General features: G+C 38.5%; 1 protein-coding gene across 1 annotated transcript in view; it reads left to right on the top strand.

Annotated features, from left to right (window-relative positions):
* The first annotated feature begins 18 nt into the window (after positions 1-18).
* Positions 19-13,280, top strand: part of LOC127450764 (elongation factor-like GTPase 1) — a 174,864-nt gene continuing 161,602 nt past the window's right edge. Inside the window, exons 1-7 of the mRNA XM_051715108.1 lie at positions 19-29; positions 844-943; positions 1,065-1,132; positions 2,815-2,899; positions 2,982-3,115; positions 4,227-4,364; positions 11,005-11,222. Coding sequence (XP_051571068.1) covers positions 853-943; positions 1,065-1,132; positions 2,815-2,899; positions 2,982-3,115; positions 4,227-4,364; positions 11,005-11,222 — 734 coding nt within the window. The 5' untranslated portion in view covers positions 19-29; positions 844-852. The remainder of the gene's footprint in view (positions 30-843; positions 944-1,064; positions 1,133-2,814; positions 2,900-2,981; positions 3,116-4,226; positions 4,365-11,004; positions 11,223-13,280) is intronic.

Here is a 13,280-nt window from a genome sequence, read left to right as displayed (position 1 = left end):
CAATTTCACTTCCTGGACTGCGGAAGCGTGTGAGTGTGTGTTGTCATTTCTCATGCTGATGATATTAAAGTGTTTTCACTGAGTACATTTGTTCTTAACATAGGAGATTACATTTTACTTTATTTTGCGACAGATGTTTTAGAAATGTTCTTAGTTTGTCAGCCTGTCAGCAGCTAGTATTTGTTAAATTGACCTTGTTTTGAAAAGTTGCACATGCTTGTTTCAAACGAGTCTATACATGAATGAATGAATGTATGAATGTATGTGACTGTTGATGTGCTGCGTTTTCCATATTCTCACCACAGCACAAGCTGATTTCTTTCTCAAGAATGAGATCTGACTATTGATCAATTTTATACCCAGATTATTCTTTAATGAACTTGTCATACAGGGGTCACAGAAAGAGTTTGGACACTTAAGCCACATTTAAAACGATTGCCATCGCATTAGAGAACAAAATATCAATTAAAATGGCATTTAGGAAAACACAAGCACACCATTCAAGTAAAACATTTGGCAAAGAGAAGTTTTTAGGTAAATGCCAAAACAATTGATATACTGTTTGGACACTTACTAGTTGACAAATATTAGTGGAACAAATCCATAGTTGATGTGATGAACTACACATGTGTAAACTGTGGGGGATCTGAATTAACACATCCACTAAAATTACATTGACTCTAGTTGGGTAAAAGCAATTGCACAAATTTATATTTTGTTATCTAATGCAATGGCATTCATACATTTAAGCGTGACCTGATACATTTGGGACCGTTGTATAACGTATATGTTTCGTGTTTAGTTAAGTAAACCGTCTGCATGTGTTTCATCTTCATGGTGTAGAAACTCAAAATGGGACACACAATTTTGGAGAAGATAATTGCACTGCAGAAGAAAACATCAAACATTAGGAATCTGTGTATTCTTGCTCATGTAGATCATGGTGAGTTTAAAGGATAATGACATGCTTCAGATCTGTGTTGTTAAACTGCTGTCACATCTATCACAAGATCTCAATTAAAGCTTGAAACTTTTTTTCTGTTTTAAAACTGTGTTGCTCATAGGGAAGACAACATTAGCAGATTGCCTGGTTGCGAATAATGGCATTATATCCAGTCGTTTAGCAGGAAAGGTAAGCATACTGCAATCACTTTTGAACTAGAACTAGGATAGCACATGGAGACTGTGTTTTGCAAAGCAGGACATGTTCCTGAAATAACATATTTTGTTGATCCTGGAATAACATTCCTGTCAAACAAACACAGTACTAAAGCCTAACCATTAAAAGAATAGTTCACACCAAAATGAAACTTCTGTAATTTTTTGCTAATTTTTTCTTTTTCTGAAGAACACACGCATCACTTGTCCTTCCATACAATGATATATGTTCATAGTGTCCACATCTGCCAAGCTCCAAAAAGAAAAACAACAACAATAACATCAAAGCACCATAAAAGTAGTCTATTTTACTGGAACATTATATTTGAAGAAGTATATTAGAAGGTATGTCTTTGGTGCTTTTATGGTGTTTTTATTTTTATTGACAGAGGGGTTACTAAATAACAGAGCCCCTTAGAGGACAGAGCAGGATTGTTTTTGCGTGCCCTCGCAATAAGTTTTGCTTTCTCCCGCAATAGTTTGCATTCCTTCGCAATAAGTTTTGCATTACTTCTCATTAGTTTGTGTTCCCTCGCAATAATTTTTGTGTACCCTGCAATACGTTTTTAATTCCTTCGCAATAGTTTGCGTTCACTTGCAATAATTTATGTTCCCTCACAATAAGTTTTGCATTACATCGCAATAGTTTGCGTTACCTCGCAGTAAGTTTTGCATTCCTTCGCAATAGTTTACGTTCTCTCGTAATAATTTTTGTGTTCCCTTGCAATAAGTTTAGCTTTCATTCACAATAGTTTGCATTCCCTCGCCATAAGCTCTGCGTTCCCTGCAATACGTTTTTCATTCCTTCGCAATAGTTTGCGTTCCCTCGCATTAATTTTAGTGTTCCCTTGCAATGGTTAGCTTTCCCTCTCAATAATTTTTGTTTCCTCGAAATAGTTTGTCTTCCCTCGCAAAATGTTTTGTGTTCCTTCGCAATAGTTTGCATTCCCTCTCAATAAGCTTTGCGTTTCCTGCAATAAGATTTGCATTCCTACGCAATCATTTTTGTTCCCTCACAATAATTTTTGTGTTCCCTCGCAATAATTTTTGTGTTCCCTCGCAATAGTTTGCTTTCCCTCGCAATAAGTTTTGCGTTCCCTGCAATAAGTTTTTAATGCCTTCGCAGTAGTTTGCGTTCACTTGCAATAATTTATGTTCCCTCACAATAAGTTTTGCATTACATCGCAATAGTTTGCGTTCCCTCGCAGTAAGTTTTGCATTCCTTTGCAATAGTTTGCGTTCCCTCTCAATAATTTTTGTTTCCTCAAAATAGTTTGTCTTCCCTCGCAAAATGTTTTGCGTTCCTTCGCAATAGTTTGCGTTCCCTCTCAATAAGCTTTGCGTTTCCTGCAATAAGATTTGCGTTCCCTCACAATAATTTTTGTGTTCCCTCACAATAGTTTGCTTTCCCTCGCAATAAGTTTTGCGTTCCTTCACAATAGTTTGCGTTACTTCGCAATAAGCTTTGTGTTCCCTCGCAATAATTTGCCTTCCCTCGCAATACGTTTTGCGTGCCCTCACAATACGTTTATAATTTCTAATATAAGTAATATATAAATATATAAAGTTAGATAATTTCTCTTTTTTTTGTTTGATTTTAGAATGAAATATAACCCAAAATATTATGAAATGCTTTTTATCTCTCTGCTCCTGTAGCTGAGATACCTGGACAGCAGGGAAGATGAGCAGATTAGAGGAATCACTATGAAATCCAGTGGTATTTCATTACATTACACAACAGGTAATTGCCACCACAGTCTTTACACTGCTACAGCATCATGCACTTTATCTTTCTGTTAAGAACTGTGTCATTTTCATTGTAGGTGGAAACGAGTACCTCATTAATCTGATTGACTCTCCCGGTCATGTGGATTTCTCCTCGGAGGTTTCCACTGCCGTCAGACTGTGTGATGGAGCTATTGTTGTTGTTGATGCAGTCGAGGGAGTGTGTCCACAGGTATTGAACATGAATTTTCCAAATGCATTTATATGCAAGTGTCCGTATATTAGCTTCGTTTGAGTAAGTGATTGACCGATATGGACTTTTCATTGGCCGATACTGATATCTAGAGAGCAGAGTGGCAGATTACGATTTAATGTCGACATACTGTATACAGTACATAACACAATTTAATAACAGAAAAAGAGGTGTACATAGAATTGCTCAAATGAAATGCACACTTATTTTACACAATATGTACTTAAAATTCACACACACACACAAAAATAAAACGATAATTAATTGCTATATTGTTTATTACTCTTTTTTGCTTATGTACTGTAGTTGCCTATTAGTAGTTCAAGTAATTAGTTATAATTCTGTGTTGTTGGTATTTTTCTTTGGTGTTTAGCATTAAGTAATGGTGATGAGGGTTACATTGAATATTTGCAATATTAAGTGTATTTAAATTTAAAGAGCACCTATTATGGTTTTTAAACGTGCCTAATTTTGTTTTAAAGGTCTCATACAATAGATTTACATGCATCCAAGGTCAAAAAACACTTTAATTTGCTCATAATTTAAATTGCAGCATTACCTTTTTTTCCCAGTGTCAAAAATGACTCGTTCAATGATCCGTCCTAAAGGATTCATTCTAAACTCCTCCTATCAGAGAGCCTACTCTGCTCTGATTTTTCAGATGTCCCAGTCTGTTGTGATTGGTCTACCGCTTAGTGTAGTGTTTGAGGGCGGTTCAAAGCTGTTCGCAAGCAGCCAATAAAGACCAGAGGCGGGTTTTTTGTTACCAAATTAGGTAGGTTAGTACAGGAAGTAAGTCTGGAATTACTAACAGCTCATTTCAGGTGTTCAGAATCGGTTCTTTCTTTTGGGAGTCAATAACTCCATTTGTCGTGCACTTTGATTTTTGAAACTTTGCAGACTTTTTTACATTCACAAACAGCTATATAACACACTAAATGAAAGGTAATATTTGAAAAACCATAATAGGTACTCTTTAAGCAACATTTATTTTTTTATTTGACCATAAAGTTTTCATTGTGTTGTTATTGCATCTTTCATTTAATCACAACCATATACTCTTTAATAGTGTTTGTCTTTTCTGCTCCAGACACAGGTTGTTTTACGACAAGCATGGCTGGAGAATATCCGTCCTGTGCTCGTTATCAACAAAATTGACCGGCTGATTGTGGAACTGAAACTCACTTCTCAAGAAGCGTTCACACATCTGCAGAAAATTCTAGAGCAGGTGAGACACAGCTGCAGAACACAGGACCACAGAATTACAAACACTGATTTTAAGGGACATTGTGTGTTAAAGGGGTCATTTCATACACTTTTAAATTATTTTATTTTATTTTTTTTTTTTTTTTTATCACATTTGTTTGCACAGCTGAATGTGCCCCAAATCTGATTTTCTGCTCAAATCTGATTTTATTTTATTTATTTATTTTTTATATATATATATTTTTTTGTAAGGTTGTTTACATGACATTAAAATTTTGCTCATATCAGATACTGGCCGGAATGCTCCTAAATTGACCCGCATGTATACAACACTCCCTTAGCGTGCTTATAACAAACTCTGGCATGTTCATCAATATAATATGAATAATGATTTAAATTGCATTTAAAAATGTAATTAGCTGTTTTTTTTTTTTTGTTTTTTTAAGCGGATAGTACACTTAATGCCTATGTATCTAATAATACTGTACAGGTGCATCTCAATAAATTAGAATGTCGTGGAAAAGTTCATTTATTTCAGTAATTCAACTCAAATTGTGAAACTCGTGTATTAAACAAATTCAATGCACACAGACTGAAGTAGTTTAAGTCTTTGGTTCTTTTAATTGTGATGATTTTGGCTCACATTTAACAAAAACCCACCAATTCACTATCTCAAAAAATTAGAATATGGTGACATGCCAATCAGCTAATCAACTCAAAACACCTGCAAAGGTTTCCTGAGCCTTCAAAATGGTCTCTCAGTTTGGTTCACTAGGCTACACAATCATGGGGAAGACTGCTGATCTGACAGTTGTCCAGAAGACAATTATTGACACCCTTCACAAGGAGGGTAAGCCACAAACATTCATTGCCAAAGAAGCTGCTGTTCACAGAGTGCTGTATCCAAGCATGTTAACAGAAAGTTGAGTGGAAGGAAAAAGTGTGGAAGAAAAAGATGCACAACCGAGAGAACCGCAGCCTTATGAGGATTGTCAAGCAAAATCGATTCAAGAATTTGGGTGAACTTCACAAGGAATGTACTGAGGCTGGGGTCAAGGCATCAAGAGCCACCACACACAGACGTGTCAAGGAATTTGGCTACAGTTGTCATATTCCTCTTGTTAAGCCACTCCTGAACCACAGACAATGTCAGAGGCGTCTTACCTGGGCTAAGGAGAAGAAGAACTGGACTGTTGCCCAGTGGTCCAAAGTCCTCTTTTCAGATGAGAGCAAGTTTTGTATTTCATTTGGAAACCAAGGTCCTAGAGTCTGGAAGAAGGGTGGAGAAGCTCATAGCCCAAGTTGCTTGAAGTCCAGTGTTAAGTTTCCACAGTCTGTGATGATTTGGGGTGCAATGTCATCTGCTGGTGTGGGTCCATTGTGTTTTTTGAAAACCAAAGTCACTGCACCCGTTTACCAAGAAATTTTGGAGCACTTCATGCTTCCTTCTGCTGACCAGCTTTTTAAAGATGCTGATTTCATTTTCCAGCAGGATTTGGCACCTGCCCACACTGCCAAAAGCACCAAAAGTTGGTTAAATGACCATGGTGTTGGTGTGCTTGACTGGCCAGCAAACTCACCAGACCTGAACCCCATAGAGAATCTATGGGGTATTGTCAAGAGGAAAATGAGAAACAAGAGACCAAAAAATGCAGATGAGATGAAGGCCACTGTCAAAGAAACCTGGGCTTCCATACCACCTCAGCAGTGCCACAAACTGATCACCTCCATGCCACGCCGAATTGAGGCAGTAATTAAAGCAAAAGGAGCCCCTACCAAGTATTGAGTACATATACAGTAAATGAACATACTTTCCAGAAGGCCAACAATTCACTAAAAATGTTAGTTTTTATTGGTCTTATGATGTATTCTAATTTTTTGAGATAGTGAATTGGTGGGTTTTTGTTAAATGTGAGCCAAAATCATCACAATTAAAAGAACCAAAGACTTAAACTATTTCAGTCTGTGTGCATTGAATTTATTTAATACACGAGTTTCACAATTTGAGTTGAATTACTGAAATAAATGAACTTTTCCATGACATTCTAATTTATTGAGATGCACCTGTATGTCCCAAGTGATGGAAAAAGACTGTCTTGATGGATCAAGTCTTTTTAAATTAAGTAATTTGCCTTCAGATGTACAATGTAATTATCATCGAAAAGAGTTTAATATTACTTAAAAAGTGAAACACACCATTAAAGTACAGCAGGAAAAGCAGAATTATGTGTATTTAAAGTAAGAAGAGTTGTTATCTATAATTATTTCAGATTTCCTTTGACTTGCTTGCATTCGGGTTTTGATACTGTTTGATAAATATAGAAACTGTGTTTGGTCCCACTTTATTTTAGGTGTCTTAACTACAGTGTACTAACGTTAAAATACGTACAATACAATGTATTTATTGTGTAACTACACATTCTCACAAGATTCTTTTGATTCTTTTGTTGTTTTTGTTTGTTTGTCCTGTGTTAAGTAATCTTTTTCCAGTCAGTTTTAACAAGAGACGAACTGCTGAACATTCGACAGCATGTACCAGACAATCGTTCTCCGTTTTTGTTTTTGAATATTCAGACATTTTGCTGGACATTTTAGTTGGAGGCGCGGCTTTGTTGTTCAGGAGATGCAGGCGAGGAAGATGAGCCGGTGCGCTGGTCAAACTCCGTAGGCGCGGATTTCGAACAGCGCTGCCGAGTATTCACTTAGCGAATCTCCGCTCTCTTCCTAACAAAACGGACGAACTACATCTCCTCACCTGCACAAACAAGGACTTTTCAACCTCTGCTGCCTTGTGCTTCACAGAAACCTGGCTGAGTGAAGCCATTCTGGACAGCGCGTTACATCTGCCGGGCTTCCAGCTGTTCAGAGCAGATCGCATCGCAGAGTTAACGGGGAAAATGAGAGGTGGTGGAACATGCTTTTACATCAATGAAAGTTGGCGTACAGATGTAACAACGTTAAAGAAGATGTGCTGTCCTAATTTGGAAGCGCTCTTTATTAACTGTAAGCCTTTCTACTCGCCGCGGGAGTTTTCCTCGTTTATTCTGGTGAGTGTGTATATCGTGCCAAATACGTGTTTGACCACAGCGCTGCAACAGCTGACTGATCAAATCACAGACACGGAACAACAATACCTGGACTCAGTTATTATTATTCTTGGGGATTTTAACAAAGCAAATCTCACATGTGAACTGCCCAAATACAAACAGCACATCACATGCCCCACCAGAGACAGGAACATACTGGATCATTGCTACACAACAATAAAGGATGCATATCGCTCTGTCCCTAGAGCAGCTTTGGGACTCTCTGATCACTGTCTGTTTCATCTTCTTCCAACCTACAGGCAGAAATTAAAATCAACCAAGCCAGTAGTAAGGACTGTAAAGAGATGGACCAATGAAGCAGTGTGGGAACTACAAGCCTGCTTCGATTGCACGGATTGGAGTGCTTTTGAGGCTGCAGACACAGACCTGGACGAGCTCACAGATACTGTTACATCATATAGCAGTTTCTGTGAGGATATGTGCATTCCTACTAGGACTTATTTAAAGTTCAATAATGACAAACCGTGGTTTACAGCAGTGCTCAGGCAGCTTCGTCAGGCCAAAGAGGATGCTTACAAAGGTGGGGATAATGTTTTGTACAATCAGGCCAGGAGCACACTGAACAAGGAAATCAGAGTGGCTAAAAGAAGATACTCTGAGAAGCTGAAAAACAAGTTTTCAGCTAACGACCCTGCATCAGTGTGGAGTGGCATGAAACAACTCACAAATTACAGAACTCCTACCCCCAACCCTGTAGGGAACCAACAACTGGCTGACGACCTGAATGTGTTCTACTGCAGATTTGAAAGGCCCAATCTCACACCCCACACCCACTCTGACATTCACTTCACACAAACACCAACACCTCCTGCAACCCCCCTCCTCCCCCCTCCTGCTACTCAACCTGCACTTAAGATCTGTGAAGATGATGTGAGCCGCATCTTTCGGAAACAAAAGACGAGGAAGGCTTCATGCCCAGATTGCGTCTCACCTGCATGTCTTAGATCCTGTGCTAACCAGCTGGCCACTGGAGCAGTGTGAAGTCCCATGCTGCTTCAAACGCTCAATCATTATTCCTTTCCCAAAGAAACCAAAAATCACAGGACTTAATGACTACAGACCTGTCGCCCTGACGTCTGTGGTCATGAAATCATTTGAGAGACTGGTGTTGGCCACCTGAAGAACATCACTGGACCCTTTCTAGAACCCCTTCAATTTGCTTATTGAGCAAACAGGTCTGTGGATGATGCAGTCAACATAGGATTGCATCATATTCTGCAACATCTGGACAGACCAGGGACATATGCAAGGATCCTTTTTGTGGACTTCAGTTCAGATTTCAACACCATCATCCCAGCTATACTCCAGAATAAATTACACCAACTCTCTGTTCCCTTGTCTATCTGTCAGTGGATTACCAGCTTTCTGACAGACAGGCAGCAGCTTGTGAGACGGGGGAAACTCACTTCTAGCACCTATACAATCAGCACTGGTGCCCCCCAGTAATGTGTGCTCTCCCCACTACTCTTCTCCCTCTACACCAACGACTGCATCACCAAGGACCCCTCTGTCAAGCTCCTGAAGTTTGCAGATGACACCACTGTCATCAGCCTCATCCGAGATGATGATGAGTCTGCATACAGAAGGGAGGTTGAACAGCTGGCTATCTGGTGCAGTCAAAACAACCTTGAGCTGAACACACTCAAAATGGTGGAGATAATTGTGAACTTTAGGAGAAACACCCCAACACTGACCCCCCTCACCATTCTATACAGCACTGTGGCAGCAGTGGAGTCATTCAGGTTCCTGGGCACTACCATCTCACAGGACCTGAAGTGGGAGACACACATTGACTCCATTGTGAAAAAGGCCCAGCAGAGGTTGTACTTCCTTCGCCAGCTGAGGAAATTCAGCCTGCCACAGGAGCTGCTGATACAGTTTTACTCAGCATTCATTGAGTCTGTCCTGTGCACTTCAGTAACTGTCTGGTTTGGTTCAGCTATGAAATCAGACATCAGAAGACTACAAAGGACAGTTCGGACTGCTGAGAGGATTATTGGTTGTCCCCTGCCCCCCCTTCAAGAACTATACACTTCCAGAGTACACGTATGGAGTGGTGGTGGCGTAGTAGACTAAAGCACTGAACTGGTAAGCAGAAGGTTGTTGGTTCGATCCCCACAGCCACCACCATTGTGTCCTTGAGCAAGGCACTTAACTCCAGGTTGCTCCAGGGGGATTGTCCCTGTAATAAGGGCACTCTAAGTCGCTTTGGATAAAAGCGTCTGCCAAATGCGTAAATGTAAATGAAAAAGGCTGGAAAAATCACTCTGGACCCCACACACCCTGCCCACTAGCTTTTCGAACTGTTGCCTTCTGGCCGACGCTTCAGAGCTCTGAGCACCAGAACCGTCAGGCACAGGAACAGTTTTTTCCCTCAGGCTATCCATCTCATGAACAGTTAAATTGCCCCATTAAGCAATAACTATGTGCAATACACAGTTTAGTCTTTCTTATATTCTGCCATTTCATTCCTCTGAAAACAAAAAAAAACAAAAAAACATTTGCACTGTACATAACAGATTTGTATTTTCACTGTACATAACAGATTTGTATTTACACTGTACATAACAGATTGTATTAGATTTGCACTACCCATGTGTATGTGTGTATGTATGTGTGTGTCTGTATGTATGTGTATAATTAATGTTATTTTTTATTTTGTATTATTATCTATGTCTTGCTGCTGTTTTTATATTGTTGTACACTGGAAGCTCCTGTCACCAATACAAATTCCTTGTATGTATAAGCATACTTGGCAATAAAGCTGATTCTGATTCTTCTGATTCTGATTCATATTTGCTTCTACTGAGGTTGAGGTACTGTACGGGTAGGTTTAGGAGTAGGGAAAGGGTGAGGGTTTGGGTAGGGTTAGGGTTAAGTTTAACAGTGTATCTACAGATGTAATTAAAAGCAGTTAGGGTTAGGTGCATGTATAAAGGTAAGTACAATGCAACGACATGTTAGTACATTGTTTCAAATGCTTAAGTACATAGTAGTTTAAGACACCTTATATAAAGTGGTTCCCTGTGTTGTCTGTGACACAAAGCATGAAAAACAGCACTGTTACAGAAATCTGTCTCTCTATCTTTTCATGCTCATATTTTACTTCATTTTCGTAGTCTAAACGAATCACTGAACCCAACTCTTGAGCCTATAATTTTATTTTCTTTCCATACAAAATAACTGAACGCATTTACTAGAAAAGAAATGATTTGCAATTAAAAGTTTTAAACAATAACATGTCTATATATGACCTGACCTATCACATCTGACCTGGCTGTTCACACTGAAGGCACATTGGAAAAAATCAGATATGTATCCGATTTATTTCCACATTTGTAAGTGGCCCAGATCGGACGTAAAAATTCAGTGCACTTGTGGCTGTTACAGTTAACAGATCTGTGTCACGTGTGACAAAAAATCAGATTTGGGCCACATTCAGATACGGTGTGAACGTAGCCTTTGAGTCAGAGATGCCAAAAATCATCAGATTATTGCTGCCTATTTGAACAAAGCTTTAGAATCTCTATTAAGTGCTGTTTGCTTGCTTTTTAGGTGAACGCAGTCACAGGTGCTCTGTTTACCTCTAAAGTTCTGGAGGAGCGAGCAGAGAAGGATGCAGACGCTACAAGCAGCTGTACAGAGAACAGCAGTGGGGATCAGGTATACGATTGGAGTGCAGGTTTGGAGGAAACGGATGACTCTGACCTCTACTTCAGCCCTGACCAGGGCAATGTTGTGTTTGCCAGCGCTATAGACGGCTGGGGTTTCAGGTATGCCATACACTCTAAAACTGAGACACCTGTCAGCAAGACTTTACATGCTCAAAATGGTTGTAGTACTTCTTATGACCCACAAGATGGAGTTGCTGTGCAAGATTTTAACATCAGGACTGCCCCTTTTGAGGTGTTACATAACACTGTTTTAGATGCTTGAAATAAGTGCAAGTATAAATTTGGCTGATGTAGGTGGATATGTCTACAACCTCTGACCAATTATAAAACATATCAAAGCTCACTGGTGGGCACAAGATGTTCATTTTTGCACCAAAGCTCACCACATTCAATATGTTTTACACTGCAAAAGCACTCCACAGTGAAGTACACATTTTCAGTTTTACGATTAATGGACTAGTTCTGTCACAAATTAAAATTTTATCATCATTCACTAACCTTAATATTTTTTCAGATCCAGTTATTTTTTTCTGTGAAACACTGTAGGAGATTTTAGGCAGAATGTCTGAGCTGCTCTTCTCCACACAACATAATCAGATGGTGATTTATACTGTCAAGCTCCAAAAGGACAAAACTGATCCATAAAAGCATCATAAAAGTAGTCCGTATAACTTGGGATGAACCGATAAGAATTTTTCTGAACAAAAAAGATAGACCGATACTGATATTTTGCCACTTACCTTATTTTGTCATCAGATCACTGTTTTACTTAAGAATTATGCTTTAAAAATGTAAAACGGTTACAAAAGCTTTTTTTTTTTGTACTGTTCTAACAATAACTAATTGCCATTGAACATGGATTGCATCTGTTAAAAAAAAAAAAGAAAAAAAAGTGCCACAATGAAGGATAAATAGAAGATAAAAAGAGACAAAAAATAACTAAATATGTTAACATGAAGTTTGATTAAAAAAAAAAAGGTTATTTTGTACTTCTAAAACATTTTTGCATTTTTGTTTTTGTAGTTCAAAACAACAGAACTCACATTTTACATGTATTTTCTGTATATAATAGAACATTACACATTCATACTATGCATATGTTGTGCAATTCCATGGAAATGGCAACCACATCATGAAAAATAAAAAGTTTTAACCAAAGAAACAAAACCCTCTTAAAATCTGTATTTTAATGGATAATGCCGCCCAGACCGTTAGAGGGCGCTGCTTGCTCACACTGTGCTGACTGAAGCACTGAATGCAGATTATATTTTAAAACGCAGCCTTTTATGGCTTAGTAACCGCACAAGGACATATTGCATCATAAAGCTGTGCTGAACTTATGCAATAGTACATAAAGTCTGGGTATGCTTTTTTTGCTGACCGAATAAAGATGATTTAGTTAGAAGCCAAACATTGTCATCTCTTGGTTAACCAATTTAAACAAAGTGACTAAGTTGTTTAAACTGAAATTTCTACTGAAGCTTCAGGTTCTCCCAGCAGTTTTAAAGATTTTATAATAATAATGGTAAAGTAAATATTTACAAACGTGTTAAGAATGGGACATGTTGCAGGCTAGATTCAAACATGCATCACTTGGATTAGCCCCACAGCCAGACACCAACATGTCTAGATATACATGCACTTCACTGCTCCATGGCTCTGACAAAAATATGTCTTTTGATGCTAATTGATAAATGATATCTTTTCAGAAGAAGATTGATTAAAGCAATGTGGATGTTTAAATGCAGTAAGAGCAATACGATGAAAGTACGTTTTATTAAATAGTTAATGTTATAAATATTAATAATAGGAATAAACAAACCTTCTGAGTAGTGTTGTCAAAAGTACTGTTACTTCGGTACCAAGTTGTTACTAAAATAAAAAAGATGTAACGATACCAGTGTTTGTGCAGTACTGGTAGTACCGAGCCCCAACTCTCTCCGGAACCAGCACGCTGTATGACTGACACACGACAGCCTTAAAATGCTCACAGTCTTAATTTGAACGCATTCTCTGTTACTCCCTGTACACTGAAATGGATAATTAATCCAAGTGACATGTCCTAATGCGATTTATTAAACCGCTTAAGGCTGCAATCTTAGCGTGGATGAGCTACATACTTTAAATGAATGCATAAATCCAACCACTCAAACACTG

Source organism: Myxocyprinus asiaticus, chromosome 2 (assembly GCF_019703515.2).
Source record: "Myxocyprinus asiaticus isolate MX2 ecotype Aquarium Trade chromosome 2, UBuf_Myxa_2, whole genome shotgun sequence".
Lineage (NCBI taxonomy): Eukaryota > Metazoa > Chordata > Actinopteri > Cypriniformes > Catostomidae > Myxocyprinus > Myxocyprinus asiaticus.
Note: the sequence above shows the minus strand (reverse complement) of the source record. Positions and strands in the feature narration are given on the sequence as shown.